Raw genomic sequence first — 12513 nt, forward strand, 5'->3', positions numbered from 1 at the left:
GATTTTATTTGTCCAGAATTAAAGTAGAAATACTGGAGTTATACAGATGATTGCCTCATGTCATTGTAGCTGAATTTGTGCAACTTGATAATGTGGACAGAAAGCAGGAGCCAAACGATGTGATCGGATACAAAGCAAAGTTTTGGAGACAAGTGGAAAGTGCAACACTTTCACTGTCGTAGGGTCACATCCAGGGGCCTGACCTCAGCCGATCATCCACGCCTGATTGGCTACTTAAGAAATCAAGCCTCATTAACATGCCACACAGCGCTAGCAACAAGCAGGTAACCATGGATACACTGCGCTGGAAACCTGTCGTTGTTTTACTTGCCTCCTACTCTCCTTCGCTTCTCTCTCGACCTTCACACTCTGTTCTTCCTCCCATCTCCTCCCCTCTTCCTCTCTTCATTCTTCTCTGCAGCGTGCACAGCGGCTACTACAATCAACCGCTCACCAGTCACCATGGCAACCAGGGGCCTGAAAAAAAACAACATCACCCTATGATCAGACTGTGGTGATCTGGTCGACCACTCGTGTGCTGTCGTTCATTTCAACACACTCCACCTCCTGTCTGGGCCCCTCTCCTCCAGGCCCTTGGCCCTGGGTCTTGGAGGGGGGCAGGAAGGTGAGGAGGGTGGGCAGGAACGCCAGCGTGTGCAGCGCCGAGCATCCGGCCGTGAGGGTGAGGCAGCGGAACAGTGTATGTGTGAGGTTGGACCGCATGGAGCCAACAGGCACCAGGGCGGCGCTGTAGCAGATGAGCGTCTGTAGAGAGGGAACTCCGTGTCTCTCCAGCGCCACTCTCACCCAGCGAGTCCTGCTCTCGCCCCGACCCGAGGCAAAGCCACAGAGGAGGGGGCCGCTGCAGTCCGCCGAGTGTCCCAACGCCGAGATCAGACACAACACGGACATGCAATCCAGCTCCACGCCCCATAAGGTCATGAAGCCCAGCACTCCGAACTGCACGGAGAGCAGGGTGAGGCCCAGCCAGACGGAGACTAGCGGCTCCACGACGGCCAGCGAGGACAGACCCAACAGGAAGAGCACCGCCAGCAGTGAGTGTCTGAGGGGGGAGCTCACCGCTGCAGCGTAGCGGTCCAGGTAGACAAAGGAGGGGTTGAAGATTAGGAAGCGAACACGCGAGGTCAGTGACAAGCGCCGCAGCGTGTCCAGCAGCACTGACATCTCCTCGCGCTTGTTCTCCGTCGTCTTGGCCACCAGGAAGATCCTCGACGCGGCCACATCCGGCTCCTCGCCCTGACCGCGCTCTGCAAATATGATGTCGTCTGCGAAGTGGGCGAACTGCGGCTCGTGGAGGAAGGCGTGGCGGAGTGTGCGGGTGAAGTTTTCCCGCGGCTGGCTGGTGGACTGGTTGCGGTCTGACAGGTAGTTCAGGTAGGCCTCCAGCCAGCTGATTCTCTGGAAGCCTTTGGCGTATTCCAGCAGGTCCCGCTGCACTGAGGCATTCCAGTAGGGGGCGCTTTCATAGATATAAAATCCAATGACGGGGGAGTACGAGCTGAAATATCGCTGCTGGGCACGGGTGTACAACACTGTCGTGGTATCCATGGCAACCAGCGCACTGGGGTCGGAACCCTGCGTCACCTGTTGACGACAGAAATGATTAGTGTCAGACTGAGCAGAACGTTTCTGTTGTAATGTGTGTGTGTGTGTGTGTGTGTGTGTGTGTGTGTGTGTACGAGCGCTTCACCTGTAGAAAGCCCATCAATCCAAACGAGATGTAAACCAGGTACAGCAGAACCACAAAGGGTTTGACATAAGTGTTTGTGATCCAGTCTCCATAGCAACGCCTCACACACCCCAGCAAAAGGTGAGAGTCCTGAGGATGAGGTTCCGTGCTGACCGTGGACTGCGTGTGAGAGGTGTGAGAGTGTGGATGTGTGTGCGTGGCGTTTTCCACATGTTCGTGCCCGTGTGAGTTATGGTTGTTTCCGGTGTGAGGGTGCGTGTGTGCGTGTGTGTGCGTCAGGTTGGGATTCGGTGGGGGAGTGTGACTGTGTGCGACCCCGTGTGGCGCGGTGTTGGTTTGAGTCTCATCCTGGTAGCGGGTGTACATCAGACACCTGTACCAGGCCGGTTTAGAGTCCAGCCGGTCCGGTTTGGGGACTCTCCGGCAGAAGCAGCCGTGTCGGTATCCCGTCTCTAAGTAGCCGGTGAACACCAGACAAGAGCTGTAGAAGGACAACATGTAAACATAACTGATGGTGACGGCTAAGGCGGCGGTGCGGCAGAAGAGTCTGACGGCCTCCATGTTGGTGAGCGGCGAGGCGGCCAGGCCCAGGGTCATCAGGTGGAGCATGGTGGATCCGGAGAAACGCAGCATGACGTCCTCGAAAACGCTCGCCACACGCTCTTTCACGTGCTGGTCCTCTCGCGTTCGTCTCCATGACGACAGCATCTCGAAGGAGCCGAAGAGCCCGTGACCTGACGGGAAACAAAGAGAAATGGAGGATTTATATCGGAGGGTTGTGCTTTATTACAGATGTACCCAGACGAAATGACTCAAGGGTGACTTTTATGTATTTATAAATTTAAATCTGCACATAATCGATATTTTTATAATAGGAGCTGATAGAATTAGAGTTAAAGAGATTATCGGGCCCCCTTCCAATCCATCACCGGAAAAAGAGATGGGAGGAACGCATTTTCTGAAGCCACCCGACAAGCACTTTGGAGGAAGAAAATCATCTCCTGACGTTAAATGGAGTCACGCAGTGAAAACTCAATGCAAAGGTCCATGACTTTGCAGTTTCCCTCAGAGCGTACATGCATTTTTGATTCTTTGAGCTCAGTGACTCACAGACGGGAGTATCGCATACTTAAGATGGAAGCGTAACCCAGCACCTGCTTCCTAACATTGTTGCACTGCCCCCTATTGGCCAAACAAACAAAAAATGAATGCAGCTTTAAATTAAAACTAAAAGATTTGTTAAAGTACTAACTCTGCGTTTCCTTCAAGAGAAGCTGCTACTTGATCCTACACACTTGGCTAACTGATGCTACGCTAACCTCAATGTTTAACATTTCTTTCCACAGCACACATTGGTTTTGTGTGAATAAAAAGAAAAAAGTTGTTCCCCAGAAACCGCAGCGCTTTAAATCCGAGCTTATGTCAAACCAACCCGATATCTCTGTCTGCATTGCTTTGATTGCACCCTTTTGGCCTCGTTCTATGTAGCACAAGGAAGTGGAAGTGTCACTGAGCCTGTTCTTTCTGCAGAATGTCACACCGCAAATGGAAACATGTGAAATCCCAGAAGTTAGACACCAAGGAAATCCTGTGTTCTCCTGACTTTGAGGATTTTAACCATTGCAGCAGCAGCAGAGTACTACAACTTGTGACGATTAAAACTGAATAATTAGAAAATGATGCATTGATGAATATGCAGATTTCCAGCTTCTAAGCAGGTAACATCTGGAAACATCAATGTCCATTTGCCGGTCGATGTTGCGTCCGTGCTTAGACGTCCACTCTCATATGCGGGCACATACGTGTTAATATGCATGAAGCAGATGGTTTTTAATGGTTGCCTCGTCGGCGGTTGCCATGGCAACCGTGAGTCACCAGTGACACAAGTACCTTCCCACCCCCTCCCCCTCTTTCTCTCTCCATTGACCTCACCATGGCAAAACACTTAACACCTTAGCAGAGGCTTAACATACCAACACTTCAGGCGTGGGTGCAGCTGAGAAAGTCTGCAGATCTCTTGAACGTGTGTGTGTGTGTGTGTGTGTGCAAAAGAGTTGGATCTGCCTTGTGAGGCAATTCATAAATACAGAAACTCTGAATCGTCTCTGGCCTGTGATGAAACAACAGATGTACAAACTACAGCCCAACCAGACATTTTTGTGCGTGGGATCACTGCAGAGTTTGATACGTGGGAGGAACTGTTGTCTTTGCAATCGATGCACGGCTCCACCATGTGAGGATTTGATTGAAAAACTCGATTATGGCTAAAACCTGCTCTGGGTAGAATCATCATCACTATCATTTGACATCAGACACATCGGAGCAGCTCCAGCCTTCACATCAGAGAAGATAGTGTGATATATGTGTTCAATAATTAAGTCATGACTCCCTCAGAAGGAAAAAGATTCCCCACCCTGGCTGCAGTTTACTATTCACCTCATTAACATCTATTTATGTTTGGAACCAGCTTTGCAAATTAATCTTAAAACACATCTTCATTTACTACCTCCTCTTATCTTTCACACTAATCCAGCACCTTTTGTTTTTTCCTCTCCTCGCACTTCCTCCCACCTTTTTCTTTCTGCCCACCGGCATTGTGAGAAATCCTCCTCCGCCCCCCCGTCTGCCCGTCTTCCTCCTAACTTCATTTTCTGCTCGGAGAATCTGTATCTCAGCCCCCATTTGGAGCGATATTTCATCTTTCTCTTTTCCGCATGTTCCCTCTGTTCACTCTACGGTTATTTTAAGCCTGTAACAGCAGCCTTCCTCCTCCACATTACACAGTAATTATGGTATAGGCTATACGTGTGCATTAGCAGCTACGCACAGAACACCCCACAGTGTGTAGTATTTATGCGCTCCAGATAAACTGCCCGTACTCTCACATGTGACATGTATTTTCACTTTACTCCTCGTTTGTTCATTTTTAATTTACTGCATCATGACTTCTTCAGTCTGCTGTTTAAATGCAGTATGAATTAGCATTTCTGTTGTAAAAGTAAAAGTATCATTGTTTTTATGATCAACTAACCTGCTGATTTCTTTCTCAATTCATCATTTGAAAGAAAAAACTGAAAAAGATGAACAATCCCTGTGTTACATTCCTCATTTTCTCTTTATGACCTATACCGCAGCCAGCCACTAGGTGGGGATTGAGACACTTTGGCTTCACATTTGGTAAGATGTCATGTCGTCCATCTTTATATTCAGACTATAGCAAAAACCAATTTAATTTAATTTAAGCATGGATCTGCACAAAAGGGCAAAAGCTTTTTTAAATTAATTTCTTTAACATTAAGAGTTAGTGTCTTCGGTGAATGTGCGCTTTACTGACTCCAATTCCAGTCGTAGAGTTTTGGACGGCATTCACAAACCATTTTGTCAAGTTGCTGCAGGTAGAAACATCACATTATAAAACGTTTCCTATCACTTTTCTGGATTTGCGCCAACTCAACAACTTTGTTTTTCAGAACCTTTAAGGTTTGAGCTCTCTCTCCCTGTCAGAACACCCCCACCCCACCGACTACACCACCTGTCAGTCACAGTGATGATGTGTCAACATTGAAATGGCGTTCAGTCTGAGGCTGGCATCTGCACGACCCATCACAGGTGCTGAGAGAGCAGATCACAGACTTAAGAACAGAGCCACAGTCCCGTCTGTCATGTAGCAGCTTCGCTATTCTCTGATTTTTTCCTCTGCTTTTATGTTGTTGTTGCTAAAACAAGGTTTAGTTGTACAGAATTAGAAAAACTCAAGATCTTATTTATTTGATGTTTTAAACTCACCCAGCATGACGAAGGGGATCCCCAGGTACGTGGAGTTGTATGTGGCCCCGGTCAGGTTCAGTATCCCAGCAGCAGTGAGGCCCGACAGTGTGATTGACAGCAAAGCCAGGAGTCCCAACCAGGGTTTGGACCTCACACAGTCCCTCATTGAGCAGCAGAGGACGACCAACACGCCGCACGCCCCCAAGCTGACCAACAGGGGCCGATGTGCCAGCACTGACGAGAACTGGAAGTCTGTCCTCAGAGAAGAGGAAGTTGAAGGGTACAGCCCCAGCTTCGGGTGCAACGCCGCAAAGTGCTGCAACTCTGCACAGAAGGCCTTCTCCCATTGGCTAGCCACTCGGTCCATGAGGCCGCCTCGGGCTTGGAGGTAGTAGGTGAGCTGCAGCGCCCGAGCAGAGCGCACGCCTTCTCCTCTGCCTCCTGTCCCCAGACCTCGCACCGCCCCGCTGGGACCCCACCCCTGCACCCCGCCCAGCTGGTGTCCGATGTACGCCTGGCGCCCGTCCGCCAGCTGCGTGATCGGGTACCGCAGGACCGGGACGGAGACGTTGGAGGTGCGAGCTGACTGGATCTCCTCCATGGCGCGGATGATGTCATCGATGATGCAGACGTTCTTGTCGTCCGGGAGGCAGAGGTAGGAGAAGGAGTAGTTGAAGCTGTTGAGGCCTGAGGCCGGGACGGTCACCTGCATCTGGTAGATCCGCCTGTGGAGCTGTGTGCAGAGAAAACACACAGACGACAGAGAGGTTCATGAAGTGAGCTGAGCCCAATTTGATCTGGATGAAGTGCAACAGGCCTAAAAAGAAATATCCATCAAGGTGTCTCTGTCTGCAAAGGGTTGGACGACTTTGTGTGTTTTGACTTTGCGGATGTTTGTGTAAAGGACGTGTGTGGGAATGTGTGTGTTTGTGTCTGTGTGTCTTCACTCGACAGCATAACAATAGTGGTCTCTGAATCTTCCTCCGTCCTCCGAGAGGACAGCAGTGCCAGCATCCAGCACAGTGCTGGTTACTAAGCAACAGGCCGGATGCCAGTGTCTGCCACAGCCAACATGGGTGTGTGTGTGTGTGTGTGTGTGTGTGTGTGTCTGTGCTGGAAAGTCATTTAACATTGATTTATTTTGAAAGTTACTTCCTTGAACCACCCGGTCCTGATGTTGTTGTTAACATTAATACAATTGTTCGTTTAATTTGAGCCTCTTTTTTCAGATCAAGTGATTCTAATCTTTCTTTATTGCTGTCGGTAGTTTCCTGGTGGGAAGGTTCAAAATTCCTGATCTGCAGCATTAAAATCTTTCACCGATATCCACTCTGGAAAATATTTGGACAGTTGGACATGAAATGCGACGATTTAGCTTTTTCACACATGAAGAATTTAACAGGTCAGATGTGTTTACAACAATACATATGCATCAATATCGTCAAAGCCATCTCAATAGTTACCACGTTTACTTAAAATCCCAAATGTGAACCTCATGGTGGCGCTAGAGGAAGAGTGAGGGGATGTCAGCCATGACTGTGACTATGGTGTTTTATGAGAATCCACTGAACAACTGTTGAGATATTTCAGTCCGGCACAAAGAGCCCAATAAAAACAGTGATGTTTGTTTGTGTCACATTAAGGCGTTTTAACACAGCTATCTAACAACGGAGACGTATAGGAGCCGCAAACATCTGTCTGAAACATCTGCGGTGAAGGCCCGACTGTTTTCACTTGTTCTAAAAAGCATCTTCAGACTAACTCCGCTGCACAGACACTGATCAATGATGCGCAGAATAAATAACAGAAGAGGAAGATTTGACTGATTCTTCACCGCAGCCGAGTGCAGTCAATGGTTGTGACTCACAATTCCTACTATTATTTCAAGAGCTTGTTTCACTGCTCCTGCAACCACAGCTGCTGCATCCTCTGACAGCGACTGCATGCAACAAGTACCCAGTAAGAGGGGATGCTGAAAGGCTTTCTGGGAAATAAAAGAACTCTCTCCCTGCAGTAGACGAGGCAGCGGAGACAGAAGATGAAAAGGAAAGATAACAGAATCTTCTCTTAGATGATGTGTAACAGTGGATGTTTCTCTTTCATGCACCAACCAGTTTTTCTTTCTCTGGCAGTAAATGATGCACAGAGCCTTAAAGCAACCGGGCTCTAAGTGTGGCAGTCCTCCACGGACCAACGCTGTTTACTTAAACTGGGTCACAATCAAGCTGCTTTCAGGCGTGCACCGGAGTCTGGTGCAGGCCTCTGACGGAAAAAGATTTTCAAAAGTAAAGTCGTAACTAAGACGAGACTTACGAGAAAATACATTCGTAATATTACGAGAATAAAGTTGTGATACTACAAGCTGGGATTTTATTCTATTCTTCATTCTTGTAACATCACGACTTTATCCTCAAAGAATTCAGACTTTTTTCTCAGAATGCAAACATGTAGAAGAAGCGGAAGATCTTGGGAAGACGGCGAGATTCAAGATCTTTCGGTGATAAGGGAAAATGTCTGGTCCCAATTTTTCCAGAGATAATTTCTGAAAACAGCTTAAGAGACTCGTGGAAACACGCAAAAGACACAAGCTACACATTAGAGCTGGCGACTCAGGTCTATTAGTCAGAACGCTCTGATTACAACCTCATAACTTCATCAAATCTTTTGACTAATTGCTCCAGAGGTGTCGAGCTTATCCTCGTAAATCAACCATAAGAAGACCAGCGTGGAGACAAGAGGCGTCTGCGCTCCTCTTTGTAATTAAAATGCTCCGCTCCATAACTTTTAAGGTTGTCTGGGACGCCTGCAACCGGACGCCGGTGTTACGTTTAATTACCATCAATCAGAGGATGAAGACCCGTCTGTGGACAGTGTCTGTGCTCAGGCCCGCAGACGCTGACCTTCGACCTCAGTGTGTGTTTGTTTTGACAGCTGGACTTTATTTTTATGTGACGTTTTTATGCAACTAAAAGAGGAAAGGAGCTAAAGCGGCAAATATTCATCCTTCTGCAGCAGCCTCTGGGAACTTCTCCAGGGAACTTTAGAGTCCTTAAATCACTGATTAAGAGTGTGTGTGTGTGAGAGAGAGAGAGAGAGTGAGAGAGAGCGAGAGAGTGAGAGAGAGCATTACTTAAAATAAAAAAAACAAGCAATTTAAAATGCTAAAATTTGATTTTGAAGCTGGCTCCATTCATATATTTTACTTTATTTCATTTCTATACAAGACTTTTTTATCCATGACGTTACTTAATGACGTTATAATCACATTATATTACATTAAATATGTTTTTTCAGGGCTAATATCCATTGACTCCCATTGACTTCATAGAAACAGTTTGGAAATGTGTCTTTTTAAATTCAGAATGAAAACTTAAGTGCCTTCAAATCAACTATTTTACAAAATCTAAGGTCAAATCGTCTCTGTATTTATTTTACATATTTGAACTGTTTTTCACAGGTTTGTTCATGTTTGTGTCTCTGACCTCTTATATTCTGATGTTTTCATCTCTTTTATTTTTGCTTCAACACGTTTTAAACGATGCTCTCTGATTTCAACCCGATTTCTTTTCTGCACCTTGAATCTGCCTGTGTGTGAAATGCGCCTGGTCCTGCTGTGCGCGTGCATACCTTCAGTATGGTGTCCAGGTGAACCGGGTCCAGCACGCTCCCCTTTCGGCTGGTGACGATCACGCGCCCGTACCGACCGGGTGTCTGCAGGTCTGAGTAGAGCGCGTGCTTGGACCGGTTCACCGGGAACAGGCTGTCCACCAGGTTGCCCTCGATCTTGGCCAGGCTGTGCTTTGGTGCGAGCAGGTTCTCCACGTCCTCCTCCACGCGGTACCGGCTGAAGCTGGCGCCGAGCAGGATGGAGAGGAGCACGGGCGCCGAGGCGAAGAACACCGGGTGGCTCGCCACGAACCGGCCCAGTGCGTGGAAGGAGGTCCGCAGGCCTGCGTGCAACACCTGGCGCAGCATCCTAGCGCGCGGCCGCGGCTCGAGCCTCTCCCACCGACCGGAAAGCCCCGGAGCACTGGCGAGCATCAGGGGCCGCCGGACGCATCGGTGGGTTCCGTGGCTCTCAGCCCGCGGGAGGAGAGGTGACGCCGGGTGGTGGCAGGATCTGTCCCCGGAGCAGGAGGTCAGCAGCCGGGGAGAAGCCAGCCCTCCTCCGGTCACAGGGGCGCCGCGTTCCCCGGGGTTCTCTCATCCGCTGGATCAACACAGAGGACACAAGTGCGTTAGAGGATCCAGCGTCTCTCTGCTCTGCAACAAACCGACACCCGAGCCTACTTTACATTTAGCAGCCTCCACCCCGGTGCCTTCACGCGCCCTTCAACCTGCATGGATCCGTGCGCAACAGAAAAACCATCGCAGCGCCAAATCGCGCTCATAATTAGATTATCACACCTCAGCCTCTCCGGCGAGGAGCCGCCGCGCACTCGGACAGGTTGCAGTCACTCCGGCTGGAGGGGGCACATACCTGCAGAGGGGAACCAGGGGGGCCGACCCCGTGATGACGGAGATCATCTCATTCAGCCCCAGACGCGCAGCTCCACCCTACATCACCGCGCAGCCCGATGCGTGGTCGCGGTGTCGCGGTCCGGTAAGCCTGGGTGAAAGTGACGCGGTGTGCACGCGTGCACCGGGGGATGCCGGTGGAGCAGATCAGCCCGGTGTTGGGTTTTCCTCTGCGGCAGAAGGCGTCCCTGTCCTCCGCCCTCTCCTCCTCTCTCCTCGTCGCCCCCCCCCTCTGTTGCTGTGGCGGAGTCGCTGTTGTCCTCCTCCGCCGCCGGGCTGCTCTCTCCCGGCTGCTCGGATCGGATCGGTGGGAAGTCACGTCACTGATTACCGGCTTCAAACCGGGGACCGTCTCTCTGTCTCTCTCTCTCTCTCTGTCTCTCTGCCTCTCCCCCTCTGAGACCCCTTCTCCTGCCCCGCCCCTCTCTCTCTCTCTCTCTCTCTCTCTCCTCTGCTGCCACAATGCAGAGAAACAAAAACATTAGACTGAGTGGCACCGAGTGTGTGTGTGTGTGTGTGTGTGTGCAGAAATTATACTATAATATTTCTATCAATCCAAAATATGTTATACCAGCCTGTAGTGTGTGGTGACTCTATGTGTGTAACACAATGGCAAATCCCAAAACACAAAAACAACACATATAGAATCTATTCAACAAAACAGCAAAAACACAACAAATCAAGTAAAACAACAGTAAAAAAAAAAAAAAAAAACTTTAAGCATTTTTTAAGTAAATGCTGACAGAGCGTGTCTTTGTGGTTTGTCTTGTTTTCACTTCAGGGTCTTGTGAATAAAAAAAAAAACACCTCATATATTTCAAACTGTTTCGTTATATGTTCATAAAATATAAAATAGTGGACGACATATTATTTTTATTGTATTTTATTCTGGTTGCTGTTCTGAGGATTCACGTCGAATGACAAAAATCTAAGTTCCAATTTTTTAAACCTGTTGGAGTTTGTGTCGGCAGAATTTTATGTTATCATTTTACTCTGCGACATGTGCAACTTCATGAATTTGCTCAGTCACATATAGTCATGGAGCGACGACTGAGTGTGTGTGTGTGTGTGTGTGTGAGTGTGTGTGTGTGTGTGTGTGTGAGTGTGTGTGTGAGTGTGTGTGTGTGTCCTCGCTGAAGATTCATGAAGCAACGCTTAGGTTTGATGTTGAGTAGCCAGTTGCTATGGCAACCAGACAAATTACTTTTTTTTTTTTAAACACAGCGTAGGTTCCCATGGCAACGGTGATGCCACCCATCCCCCCCACAAAACACACACAAACACACATACACCCACATTACACCTCCACAAACACACACACACACACACTTTCTCTCTCTGTGTGTGTCTGTCACACACACCTGCTGACTCTCAATCTGCTTACGGAGTGGATGTGTCAGATACAAAACACACACACACACACACACACACACACACACACACACACACACACACACACAGAGAGAGCAGGGAGTGGAGATAACAGTGTGCTGCAGACGTACTGAGATCACACACTCCTCCTGTCTGCCTTCGTATTCAAACCCATGAAATCAAATGAACAACAGTCTTCAATGGTCCACACGGGGACACTAATGGCTCCGTCCTCACCAGAAATCATTAATCAAGGCGGTTTGTAATAAAACCATCCAGACACACACAACATAAGTTTTTCTTCCACCTGTTTGCTGGACAGTGACGGTTCAGACTCATGAGATTAAACGTAATATTTGTTTGATAAGCAAAGGAAACATTCTTAAAAAAGATTAGGTCCCAAAATAAAACATGACTTTTTTTTGTAATTGCATATCTAAAACAAAAAATACCTTGTTTGTCCCCGAGGACAATATTCCGCTCGCATTCACAGAAAAACCACATTTAATACATGATCTTGGAAAATGAATGCATTTGTCATTGATTTCTGCTGCTGCAGTAATTGGTGTATCAGGGGAGAACACACATCCGTTCTTCAGTGTGCAACAGCAATTACCTACTATAACTCATTTAGTTAATAGCTGCATCCAGCCTGTGTCCACTTGTTGCTTCTGTTCCCGACCATGTGAACAAGGGTCACTGACAGTTCGCCTGAATCTGCGGCTTCTCCCGACTCTACGGAGCTTCGGTGGATTTCGGCTCTTTGCTTTGCCGGGTTCGGTTTACTCTCGCCGCTGCAGGACCATGAGAAAGACCGTGGCTTTGTTGGAATATGGAATAATCACCTTTCTCTCTATTATCTACGACCACAAACTGTCTCTAGCCTCGACTAAGTGCTACGAGCGTCCAAACATCACCGAAGTGAAATGATGCTGTCGTCACTACAAGTGGATTATTACACGATCTGAAAATTTGTTTTATATCAATTCAATGTAGAGTATAGACTCAACACACTTTACTATGATGTCAAATTAATATCATGTGAAAAAAAAAAACTGAACTGGAGGAAACAGGTCAAATATTACTGAGGTTACAATGATGACCTGAAATTTAAAAAAAGATAAATGAAAACAGAAAAGGGTCAT

The 12513-nt window shown here is 48.0% G+C and overlaps 1 protein-coding gene across 1 annotated transcript; it reads right to left on the reverse strand.

Annotated features, from left to right (window-relative positions):
- Positions 1-363: 363 nt before the first annotated feature.
- Positions 364-9680, reverse strand: ptchd1 (patched domain containing 1). Its single transcript, XM_069512734.1, has 4 exons — positions 9107-9680; positions 5498-6212; positions 1712-2445; positions 364-1605 (listed from the first exon to the last, which is right to left on the reverse strand). The coding sequence occupies exons 1-4, from the start codon at positions 9518-9520 to the stop codon at positions 505-507; spliced, it is 2964 nt and encodes a 987-aa protein (XP_069368835.1). The 5' UTR covers positions 9521-9680; the 3' UTR covers positions 364-504.
- Between the last annotated feature and the right edge of the window lie 2833 nt (positions 9681-12513).

This window comes from Paralichthys olivaceus, chromosome 17 (assembly GCF_024713975.1).
Source record: "Paralichthys olivaceus isolate ysfri-2021 chromosome 17, ASM2471397v2, whole genome shotgun sequence".
In the NCBI taxonomy this organism is placed as follows: Eukaryota; Metazoa; Chordata; class Actinopteri; order Pleuronectiformes; family Paralichthyidae; genus Paralichthys; species Paralichthys olivaceus.